This window comes from Dromaius novaehollandiae, chromosome 3 (assembly GCF_036370855.1).
Source record: "Dromaius novaehollandiae isolate bDroNov1 chromosome 3, bDroNov1.hap1, whole genome shotgun sequence".
Lineage (NCBI taxonomy): Eukaryota > Metazoa > Chordata > Aves > Casuariiformes > Dromaiidae > Dromaius > Dromaius novaehollandiae.
The window spans coordinates 36,255,730-36,268,634 of record NC_088100.1 but is presented as its reverse complement, the minus strand read 5'-3'; the positions used below and the strand labels follow the sequence as shown (position 1 = coordinate 36,268,634).

Here is a 12,905-nt window from a genome sequence, read left to right as displayed (position 1 = left end):
CAGGTAGTGCAGTGAGCCATTTAGTACTGACATGCTTAGCAAGGTCCTGCTTAGCATTAGTTAATATGACACTTTATAGAGAAGGATGTAACTCTTTATTCAGAATGATGCAAAAGTACTTTGACTCACTTGGGAGCCACAGATCAGATCTTTCCTGAAGATGGTTGTCCACAAGCCTTTCTTTCAAGAACTGAGCAAAGATCACTCCTTTTCTTCTAGGTACAGTAGGATACAAAAAGTTCCTCCATTCCCTTCCCCATCCCACTTTATAAAAAGCTTAATGATTACACTCTGAGCCTCAAATCCCTATCTATCACTTCTCTGAAAGTTTCCCTCATCAAGAGCAGGTAAATTGTTCTAATGGTAGATGTACTCTCTCTCCCTCCCTGTGAAGCCAGGAGGAAAACAGTTCAAGACTGACTAGAAAGGGAATTAACAGAATATTCAGCTGCAAGGGGAAAGATCTGGCTTCTAGCCCATTCTCAAAGGCCTGATTACATAGACCTGTGATTACAGCGCTCAGATGGTGTGTCCACATTAGCATTTTATTTCAGATCAGGAGTAAAGCTTTTGAAGCAAGTCATCATCCCTGTTCATGGTGCTCTGGCTCTCACTGCAGAGCAGTCTTGGAGCACACAAACTAGATTCCTTTTGGATGTATCTTAACCAGAGTATGTGCTCCAAGACCACACCTGTGCACTCCAGCAGCTGATGTATGTTGACTTCACAAGAGCTGACTAAATCCAGCCTGAAGTAAACCCTCACAAATGCATACAGTGTAGATGTCAATCCCTCAGCACCAAATATTTCACCCTACAGAACCACTCCTAATGTACCACTATATTTGCTAATGTAGACACAGCCAGAGAAGTACAAGTAATAGTTTTGAAATGCCCCACACAAATGAGGGAACTTAATCTGATTTTCCACACATGGCTGAGTGACCTACCTACTTCGATACTGTGTAAAAGAGAGAAAGAATGACCATTCTTATTACTGCCTTCTCTGGACTCCTTTTGAATCAATGTACCCACACATGCATTTTGTGAGGAGCCCTACAAATCATAATGACTTAAGCTAACTCTTTGCACATATGTAGTAGGTAGGTCAAATAACACATATCTTCTACAAAGAGAAAATAAGAAAGGGTAGAGGGGGAGAGAAAGAGAGGAGTTAACTATACAAAGAGGAAAGGAAAACCCAGGAATCAGAAGTGCTGCAGGCACACCTCTTTTTTCCTAACTACAGAATCACAGAACGGTTGAGGTTGGAAGGGACCTTTAGAGATCACCTAGTCCAATCCCCCTGCTCAAGCAGGGTCTGGCAGAGCAGGCTGCCCAGGACCCTGTCCAGATGGCTTTTTAATATATCCAAGGATGGAGACTCCAAAACCTCTCTGCGCAACCTGTTCCAGTGCTCTGTCACCCTCATAGGATAAAACAGTTCAGACTGAACTTCCTGTGTTTTGGTTTGTGCCCATTGCCTCTTGTCCTGTCACTGGCCACCACAGAGAAGAGTCTGGCCCTATCCTTTTTACACCCTTCCTTCAGATATTTAAATACATTAACAAGATCGGCCGTCAGTCTTCTCCAGGCTAAACAGTCCCAGCTCTCCCAGTCTTTCCTCATAGGACAGATTCTAGTTCCTGAATCATCTCAGAAGCCCTTTGCTGGACTTGCTCCAGTAGGTCCATGTCTCCCTTGTATTGGGGAGCCTAGAACTGGACCCAGCACTCTAGATGTGGCCTCACCAGTGCTGAGTAGAGGAGATCACCTCCCTCCACCTGCTGATAACACCCTTCCTAATGCAGCACAGCATACTGCTGGCATTCTTTGCCACAAGAGCATGTTGCTGGCTCATGGTCAACTTGTTGTCCACCAGGACCGCCATGTCTTTCTCTGCAGAGCTGCTTTCCAGCAGGCCAGGCCCCTGCCTGTACTGGTGCATGGTGCTATTCCTCCCTAGGTGCAGAACTTTGCACTTCCCTTTATTAAACTTCATGAGGTTCCTCTCTGCCCATTTTTCCAGTGTTTCTTCCTCTGAATGGCAGCACAATCATCTGGGGTGACAGCCACTCCTTCCAATTTTGTATCATCTGCAAACTTGCTGGGGGTGCACTCTGACCCATCATCCAGGTCAGAGATGAATAGGTTGAACAAGATTGGACCCAGTACTGATCCCTGGGGTACACCACTAGTTACTGGTCTCAACTAGACTTTGCACCATTGATCACCACCCTCTGAGCTCTGCCATTCAGTCAGTTTTCAGTTCACCTCAGTGCCTGCTCATCAAGCAGTACTTCATCAGCTTGCCTATGAGGATATTACAGGAAACAGTGCTGAAAGCCTTACTGAAATCAAGGTAGGTAACATTCACTGCTCTCCCCTTATCTACCCAGCCATTCATTCCATTGTAGAAGGCTATCAAGTTGGTGAAGTAACTGTAGCTAAACTGCCTGAAAAGGTCACTACTCAGACTACTTCCAGCTGCTCATGACTGCCCTTTGCTGAGATCGTGGCACCCTACAGCCTTCTAGCTGAACTGCTCTTCTGAACACACCTAGAACCTATTTCAGCTGAAATGAGCTACTATAAAGACTGACTCATTTTAGCTGAAACACCTGTTTCAGTGTGATCACAGGAAGGTCAAAGGCGTTTAGCTACTTCTTTTCCTGAAAGAAAGGAGTCATGTCTAAATCTTAATGCAAGAAAAAAAATGGTACTGGACTTAGGTGCATAATGTACTCAGCACAACATAAGGTGTTTTTGTACATGCAGCTGCAGCATGGATAAGGAAAGTTATAATCATACAAAGCAGAACAGGTACAGTCACAGCTAGAATTACTACTCTCCAAGCATAATATTATCAGAAATATATTATCAAATCAGCTCACTGGACATAAAGACAAATAGTGCTGCTTGGAAAGACTGAATCATAGGGGACAAATAAGAGAGTTAAATGAAAGTAAATGAAAAATATAAGATCTGACCAGGGACACAGAATATTAAATGGATGTATTTCTGTTTATCAAAACTTGGTAGTACATTATGTAAAATGATCTGCTATTTATCAGTCTCAAAATTAGTAAGATATTTGTTCATTAACTTACAAAGTCTAATCTTCATTTAAAGTGTTGCTGACATGAATTCTGTCACTGAGCCTAAGAGTGGATTCCATGTTTTGGTTACCATAAGCACTTTTCCTCAAAATATTTTTGAAAATAATATATCCAGAATAAAAATACAAAAGGAAAGTAAAAGTATACAGACTTGTTCACCAGGGTCATCTATGAAGTATGTTGGTCTGCTTTCGGCTTCTGTCTTCTCTACTCTTTGGAGTAAACTCTTCTGGTAAGAGTTCTATGGGAGCTTAGGACTCAAGCCTCTGCTTTGCTGTTATTTCCTGCATCACGTGTGCATCCTTAAGTTAAAAAAAAAAAAAAAGAAGAAGAAACAAAAAAGCCCATCCTCATTAAGGTGAAACTTCATGCACAAATAAAATAGATAAGAGAGCCTCCTGTCTCATTTCAAAGTTGATCACACAATTTCAGCACTTCATCCTTTGCAATTGCCAAACAGGTGCAGATAAATCTCACTATATGGCCTGCCTAAACAAAGCTGAAGACACTAGGGAAGGTATTAACAGTAATGGTAGATGTGAAATTTGCAAGCAGTCTAGCCACAGAATGCAGCAAAGGCCTCCAGCTGTCAACATTTTCCCCTGTTAAAAATGAAAACTTTAATTTATTTCAAAATAACCATGAGGGCATTTTGGGCAGAATAGGATCATTAACTTAGCCGTGAAATGAGTTAAGCATAAGCTGCCTCTAATACCCTTTTCAACTTTACTAGAAACTAGTAAGTGAAAAAAGTGTCAAAAATACTTCCAGTGATATACACAACTGACATGTATTTCTTTAACTCATTTGTTTCAATTATTGTTCTAAGTGATTTTCACACTACAGCATAAGTTTTTTTATGCAGATCTTCTTTCTCATTTGGAGGAAAAATCAGAAATGTCAAACAAAAACCTTAAATTCACAGTCAGTTTACTTCTTGTAGCTTTGGATGTCAATTTACTATAAAATTGATAGGGGGAAAAAGTGAAACAGAGTATGCTGCTCAAGAACATACATTAATATTACATGGAAATGCTTGTAACAGTACCTTACTACAACAAGGAATTTGGACTCAAGTGCTATCCATGTGGAACAGGCTTCCTTTCTGCTTTTCTTTGCTTCTAACATATGAGTATACTTTTTAAGGAACAGACAGTGCAAACTGTTTTCTGAATACAAGACCAAATTCCTACACCAAAAACTTGTATTCCAAGTATTCCAATACATTCCAAGAATGTATTCCATTATATTCTAATGGTGGCAGACTAACATGTAAATGTTCCATAATTTCTTATAGTCCTCTCTACTCAAAAAAAGCCTTTATATGATTACAAAAAAAGAAAAACAAAGTCTCCTTTGAAATAAACAGTTTGTTTGTTTGCCTTAAAAAGTAAGTGATAAAAACAGGAATCATGAGGGGTTCCTATATTAAAAAAAAAAATCTGAAAAATTGCAACTGGGTCTCTATTCATGAACCAGGCTATACTTAGTCTTTTTAAGAAGACCTGCAGCAAACTGCCCCGTTAAGACCTCCAATGCCTGCCTGGCAATCCAAACCAGTCAGTGCTGCAGTTCTCAAAGCTGCTTAGTGGGAGCAGGCTCCAGGTTTTCCACTGCTTCCCCAGTGCATGCTAGCTCCAAGCAAACAGCAAGAACCTTTGCCAGGCTTCATTAGCTGATTTGAATTGCCTGGCCATGCTGCTTGACTCTTAAAAAGATGACACACTACTGAAGGCTTTTAAAGAATTTCACTGGAGTTGGCACCTGAGAACAGGTACCCACAGTCACCCTCCAGGAAGAGTTAGTCCTCCCCTCCACTCTCAACCCCTTCAAAAAAAAGGGTTCAAAGGAACCTTCCACTAATAGAAAGGCAGTAAGCAACAAGATTAAACTTTCATTCTTTCTTTTTTTTGTCTCAAGACATACTTCCTTATCTATGGTAAGAAAGCTGAAATCCAGAATATCTAATGGCCAATAAGTAACAACAGTCCTGAGGCAGGTAGATACAGTACGGGGCTATGAATGCCAGAGATCACCCTGTATTAACCTCAGGTAACGAAAGGAGTAAAACATGTGTCTGAAGCCTTTTGTGGATAGGAAGCCTTCTTGTTAATTCTGTATGTTGAAAAGGTAGTAGAAAATTAGGCTGACAGTTTTACTTGCATTTAGCAGAAACATGAAGTAAATGCTTCCCTAAATCAATGGAGTTCATTTATCTTCAGTGAAAACAGATTATGCCCTGTATTTCTCTTGTAATATCTTGAGTTTCAATATTTTATCTTCTTTCAATATGCAATAGTAATTTATATGAGTTTCCATTTTTGTTGCTTTATCAAAATTTTTAATTTGTAATATTCTGCTTAGCTGTAGCAGCTTGGCTGAATGTACTAGAGAGTATTATTTATGAAATTTGCAGATGTCATCATGCAGGGTTGGGAGAGGAATTAAAAGTATTCTGGAGGACAGATTCAGACTTCGAACTTGATAAATTGGAGAGAGGGTCCTCACAGAATATGACTGAATTTACTAAGTGTGAAGAGCTATGCTTTGCAAGAAGAAACCTATAGCATAAATACAAAATGAGGAAATTATAGGCAGCAGTACTGCTGGAAAAGATTAACTGCAGTGCTACATTGCAGTCAGGTGTTTTGGAGAACTCCTTGCACTTCTGCTCAGTAAGACAAATCACAGGTAGGGCTTTTCAGTTCTGAGGTGGAAGCTTTGCTTAAGTCCACTTAGTTGTCCCTTGCAGACCACAAATGCTCATGGGTTGCGGGTAAAAAAACAAGAAATGGTAAGACTTTTTTGGTTTTATGAAGCAGACATTTTGAGAGTCTTTCTTGCACACGCCCTGTTTAACATCAATGACCTGGAGGATGTGACAGAGTGCACGCTCATCAGGTTTGCAAATGAAACCAAACAGGGCAAACCAGTCAGTATGTCCAGGAGTGTGACAGCCATCCAGAGGGACCTAGATAGGCTGGAGGAATGGACTGATGATGGCTTTATGAAATTTAGCAAGGACAAATGCAAAGTCCTGCACCTGGGAAGGAAAAACAACACAGGCTAAGACTGACTGGCTGGGGAGCAGCTCTGCAGGAAAGACCCTGTGCATACTGGTGGGCAGCAAGCTGACCATGAGCCAGCAGTGTGCCCCGGTAGCAAGAAAAGTAGAACCTGCTGACTGAGGGAAGGGACTATCGCCCTCTACTCAGCACTGATATGTGTGTGTAAGACCACATCTAGAATACTGTGACTCAGTTTGGGGCCCCCAGCACAAAAACACTGATAAACTGAAGCAGGTTCACTGGAGGGTCACCAGCATGATCAGAGAGCTGGAGCACTTGCCCTGTGAAGCGAGGCTGAGGGAGCTGGGCTTGTTCAGTCTGGAGAAGAGGCAGCTTTGGGAGGACCTAACAGTAGCCTGCCAGTGCCTACAGGGAGGGTATCAAAGGAACAGAGCCAGGCTTTTTAGAGTGCTGCATGGCAGGAGGTCAAGAGACACTAAGCATAAGCTGAAATGACAGAGGTTCAAATGAGATATAACTGGAGAAACTTTTTCACTATGAATACAGTCAAGCAGTGGAACAGATTGCCCAGAGAGGTTGTGCAGTCTCTGTCCTTGGAGGTTTTCAAGACTGGATAAGTCACCGAGCAACCTGGTCTCACCCCACAGCTGCCCCTGCTTTGAGCAGGGAGAGTAGAGTCCTCTTGACTAGAGACCTCTTGATGTCGCTTCCAATCTAATTCTCCTATGATCACATGAACTTCGGTTGAATGCTGTGCCACAGTAAACTCTGAAGTGTTACTCTGTATCAGCTGGTAATGCACTGATAACTGAAAGAGAAAAATAAAGGTTATTATGCAACTAAAAGATAAGGCAGAATTTCATTTCCATTATTACCAACACATATAAGCAATAACAGTAGCTCCAAAAAAAATCTTTAAATCACACACAGATTATGAAAAGATTCCAAAATAAATTAAAAATTTTATAGACTGAGACTATTCATTACAAAAATTCCACGCATTGCTGTCATTAGTAGGCATGTAAAATTCTCTAGTAACTAGAACAGTCAAAGGAGCAGCAGTAGAATAAATATTTATTTTCCATATCCCATAATTTTCCTACTCTCATGAGAAAAGACACCCTTACAATAAACTTACAGTAAATTTCTTTTAAAAACAGATGGTGACAGGTAGAAAACAAAGTCACCTGGGGAGCTATAGGGATGGCAGAGTAACAAATTACAAAATCATAAACAGCCAATAGGCTACTAACTAGTAGGCACTGCTAATTTGACAATATGTATATATATACACAGATATATAAATATTTAAGCCTGAATAACTTTTAGAACATTATCATTTTATGAAATTCTAAACTACATATATTTACAAAAAGAAAACTAGGAATACAAAAGAAAAATCCCTGAATTGTTAATTCTAAGAGTAAAGCTATAGGGATAACTCATGTCCAGCATTCCAGGGAGTGATGAGAGTTCAGACCTAGTTCTTTTTCTAGCATTTCCTGTTCATCTGTTCTATGACATGCTACGTTCAGCACATGGGACTTCTAGATTATTCTTTTGAGACATCTAATATTTTCCATTCAGCAAAGACCATAAGTACTTCCTCTGTATTTGGGATCCCCCTCTGGAGGCCTGATGCATAACAGTTGATATTGAAGTACCTACTTAGTAAGGACTTTAAGACTTGTAGTAAATCCAAGCCACATGAAGTATTCCTCCAACTGGCATACAAAACCTCGCTTGAGAATATATGCCTGTATTAGCTAACTCCAGGCACTGGCTTGATCATCCTAGTTTTATCAAAAACAAAAGACAGCAATGTTTATTCAAGTTACATCAGACCCTGGACAAAAGCAGAAATAACCTGAAAAGCATGGACTTTTAAAGATAAAAGTATCACAACAGATAGGATTTACTTCTCACATTAAAACACCTAAATGCATGTTTATGTAAGTAAGCTACATGACATGCTGACATCACTGGTTGATGAGTAAACAGAAACATTTAGGGCAAGTGCCACTAGATATGCTCCAGGGTATCAGAGGCATTTATGTGTGGAAGGTACATGTGACACAGGATTCATGGAAGATCTGCACTCCTCTGGAGTAGCAGCTGGAGCCCCAGTAGAATACATTAGGGCACTTTATAGACATTTCATAGCTTAGACATCCCAACCACACAGAGATATCTACATGCAGATGTCTCCATTTGTGTGTCTTCATCTTGAGGTGAATCCCACCTTGGTGAATAATCTCTCAGAGGAACATAAGACAACAATCTGCCTATATTGGTTTCCATGGTTATTGCTACCACCAAAGCTGAGATATGGTTGCCAACATGGTTTAACGGTATTACGCAATTTTGCACTGAAACAGACTGGGAGATCTCAGGTGATCAGTTCATAGTGTCTTTGCTGAGAGGCTGGTAAGTTTCTAAACTCTTAAATGGTGTTAGAAGCAGAACTCTAACCATGCCCTAACACTTTCAAAGCTGCAGGATGAACTGTTTCACATTCTTGTCAGAGCAAAAGTGCTCTTCCAGTACCTTAGAGAGTTTGGTGGTGAGACAACCCTACAATCTACACAGAAGAAAATATGTATCCCTTTTTGCCTGAGTTGCTTTATTGATACAAAAATATCCATTGACCAACAGATAAGCAAATATACACTGGTGTACAATCTATTGTTCAAACTGTACTCCTTCACAACAGGAGTCTTGAAACAATTTATATTTTCCTATTATTCAGACTACAGTATCCTCTCATGTTTTGTTTCTTTTCTTTCCATAGTTTTGAAGCTTTTTTTAAATGAAAATGATTGAATATTGCTTGAACTATTGTAACAATTAGATACCAGTTTCCTTTTGTTTATTCCATTCCTCATTTTTTGTAATCCTACTTTCAGCACTGTTTCAGGTATGATGCATGGAGGTGGAAGAACTGACAGTCTACCTTAAACAAATGAAGATAAATAAAGCAATAACAAAAAGGCACAGGGGTTCCCGAGTGGCTTCCAAACTTTAGTTCTTGTTTATTTAGCTTTATTTTCTTTAATTTGGATGAATTTATCAGAATATCTAATGTGAATATTCAGGAATACTTATCCATCTGTTTTGCAAGTCAAACAATTTCCGTTGAGGTTTGCTAAAAGAAAGCATTAAACAAGTGTTACACTAAGGCATAACCAAATACTAGGTTTAAGAAACACAACATAATACTGGACACTCATACTTGTTTGGCAAATGCTAACATATATTACCTGTATAGAATACTTGGGTCAATTATCTGTAATGAATTCAGATTAACCAGATCAGTTATTTGCAGCATCAGTAAAGCTTTGCTTCAGAGAATTTTATTGATATAAAAATGGATCTGAAGGAAAGTACAAGTGGAAGGATAAGGACAAATGTTAAAAATGTTTTCTATTTATGGTGGATAAGGAAGTTAAAATATTTAACTATTAGAAAAACTGCTGTTCATTATAATAATTACCCTTCAAATTTATCAGACTGGATCAGTTAAGCTATTGTTGAACTCTTCTTTTAAAGGCCTTTTATGTTTTTAATGATTCCTATTAAAATATGTAACTTTATTATTCCTATTAATATAATTTCATTCCACAAAAATAAAAATGTAAAAATCAGCTGTAATACATAAAATACAAAGGGGATTTTATCAATATTCATTTGTCTTAGAAAGAAAGTTTTAAAGCAATCATAAAAGGGGCTCAATATATTCAAGTGAATCATTAGTCAACTCAGAGTAAATTAGGCCTACTGCATACGCATATACAAGTATAGCCAAGCAGTACACAATGGAAGTAATAAAGTTGTAAAATAAAGTATCAGACTTTATTTAGCTCAGGTAACTATTATTTTGATTAAACCAGAACCTAAGACTGTTCTAAAAGAACTGGTAGCAATAAGTTACCAAGTTTAAAAATATATTTATTTTATTTCTGATTCCATTATCAGACAGCAATCTTTGCTACATCACTTTACTGTATGACCCCATTTTCTCCAGGTGTTAAGGCTATTTGATATTATCAATACCGCCAACCATCCAGTGTCTCTAGAGCACATAGATGATACACAACTCTTAAAAAAGACGTGCATTTATTTAGCTGCCTAGGCTGGAAGCCTCATTATGTCTGGACTTCGAAGTGGATAGTGCTTATTTTAAACATCACCTGAAATAGCTTTCCTTGCTGCTCTTTTTGCCTGTGTAGGCAAACACCACTATATTGTTTTCCATTATGAGGAAACAGCATTTATTCAAAACGACACCTGAACGATTACATTTTTTTCTATATTTAAAATCAGAAATAAACTGCATTATCTCAGGAACTGCTCTATAGCATAGTAGTTTAAAGTAAATGTTTTACAATAATGACAATTTTCCTGTCTAGCTTAAACATTTTCCAATACATTCCCATAACAAATGCACTGTTAAAAAGCAGACTTTTTTAATCAATTTGTATTTGAGCTGAGTTCAAAAAAACACTCACTCTCCATAAATATAAAGAAAACAAAGGGAATTCATCTGAAAGGTGAAGAATAATTTGATCAAGGTTCTTCAGAAATTTGTTTTTTCCTTCCCTGTCATACTCTGAGCTTGAAGTATTACTTTCTTCTGTCTCATTTTGAAGAAGTTGTTCCAGGATCATAAACAGAGAAAAAATATTCTCATACTGGGTAACGTCATACATGGCCTGGATCTAGGAATAAAGAAAAAGCAATGCATAAGCATAATGTGAAAGTGACAGTTTTGGGAACAATGTTAAAATCTGTAGTAATATTTATATAATCAGAATGACTACATACTCAGATACAATTTCTGCTAAAAAAGGTTTTCCTACTTGTGACAAAAGCCAAACTACTAACTCTCCATCGTTATTAGTATCAAATGACGAGTCAACATAACCTCCTGTTCCAGAGTCAACTAAGGTTTTGTCTACGTAATTATCCACAGTCTGTGGCATATAACAATGATCTATGACCAACAAAAAAAGTTTCGTTTGTCTTAAGTGTATAATTGAAATTGGTGGATTTCCATTTTCAGAGATTTTGTGGCTAGAAAAGGAAACCTCTGAAAAGACAGAAATAGCTAAGAAAAACAGTCTCCCTGGATTTTACTCACACCAAAACTTATTCTTTTCCATGAATGTACTCCAGAAACCTTTTTTCTTTAGCTCACTGCTAAAAGTAAACCAACAAAACAAAATTCAGTTTTGTTTCTCTGGCTCTTTCAGACAAGTCTTTTTGACAATTCTGTAACTTTACACCCTAACTTGCATGATGTAAGGATTCTTTGCTTCTGCCACTTGCTAGAAGACACTCTCATGCATTTTTGCATGATAACCATACAGTGATGGCATTTTCTTTTTTTCACTAACAGCAGATCAATGGCTTATTCATTCACATTAGTACCTTCTTAAAAATAGTGAAAAAAGAAACACAGAACCTACAATGATAAACTATGACCCTGCCCAGAAAAATTACCACGTAGAAACAAAACTGAAGTTCTATGCTTTGAGTTCCTGTAATTTGAATATCAGAAGTATAACTTTACAAGAAAAAAACTGTGCTGACCTTGCAAATTTGCTCAGATCTTCCTTTCACATGTGTAATCAACGGAAAATGTTTTAGAAAGGCAAATTATATCACTTCACTTATCCTTTTAACCTAAGGCTTTTCCAAACAGTTAAGCAACTGTGTTACTTTCAGCATGTCTTGAAAACTGCAACTGATAGCAAATTAATAAACTATTGAATTGATTATGGATAATAGGAACCACAAGCTAACTAATTCTGTTTCCTCTGCAAATTCTACCACACTAAAGAAAAATTATTTTAGACATACAGAAGTGACTTTGAATAGAAAGGGAAAGTCTGATGGCAAGTAGGAAGCATTTTCTGACATAATTCTTTTCAGGGGACAAATGCACTTTGAAATACTGTTTTATAATACCAATAAAAATCAGCCTAGAATATTTTCTGGCTCAAGGTTCATTAACCTTTCCGACCCATTTATCAACCTGAACAAAATGTGTCTCCATGTCTTTTGTTAGAGGTTTTTTGGAGCACTAATTGATGCAATAACTACCACTGTAGATTTATGCCACAGAATTAGTAAAGAAATGCCTCAACTGTTATTTAATGGTGCATATAAAGTTATAACAAGCCTATTCATGTTGCTCACCAATGTGTGTAAGTGAGTAGCTGCACATAAATATGTACACGCACATACAGCTGGTCCATCCAGAAAGTTCAGAAGGTTCAATTGTAAAAGCAAACCTTTTTTTAAACTCTAGGCTATCATGCCAAAATATATTAACTTTAAACACAGTATAAATATGATGCAAAATATAGCATAAATATGAAGCAGAGAGCTAATGTAAAACTATTTTTCAGAAAAAAATTTAAGATGATGATAGTTTTCGCAGATGAGACACGTGTCCAATACGGACTCTGGATACTAACTTTTGATTTGCTGATCAAAAAATACTGGTCTTTTTTTCCAGTAAGTCCAGAATAGTAATTATCAGCTCTTCCCCGGAGCTTTCTCTAAAGTATGCTTGCTCACTTCTGGTTTGGTAATTATTTCCTCCATTTGCCCCCTAAAATTGATCAGAGATGTCTCACGAACCCTTAGTGCTTATAAAACATCTTAAGTTTGTTTAAAAATTCAGTTTTAAATAAATTAAAAAGAAGTCAGCTGACTGTATCTCAATCCAAATAGAGCCAAAGTTGAACTCA

At 37.9% G+C, this 12,905-nt stretch overlaps 1 protein-coding gene across 4 annotated transcripts in view; it reads right to left on the bottom strand.

The window, feature by feature from the left end:
• MEI4 (meiotic double-stranded break formation protein 4) overlaps positions 1 to 12,905 on the bottom strand; it is a 128,565-nt gene that overhangs the window by 41,547 nt on the left and 74,113 nt on the right. For 2 of the 4 annotated variants that reach the window (XM_064508693.1, XM_064508695.1), the window contains 2 exons: positions 10,656 to 10,865; positions 6,501 to 6,955 (listed from right to left, as the gene is read on the bottom strand). In XM_064508693.1, coding sequence (XP_064364763.1) covers positions 6,650 to 6,955; positions 10,656 to 10,865 — 516 coding nt within the window. In that variant the 3' untranslated portion in view covers positions 6,501 to 6,649. Of the gene's footprint in view, positions 1 to 3,269; positions 3,421 to 6,500; positions 6,956 to 8,152; positions 9,293 to 10,655; positions 10,866 to 12,905 lie in introns of those variants that run through there. The other 2 variants (XM_064508694.1, XM_026121124.2) reach the window with 2 other exon arrangements.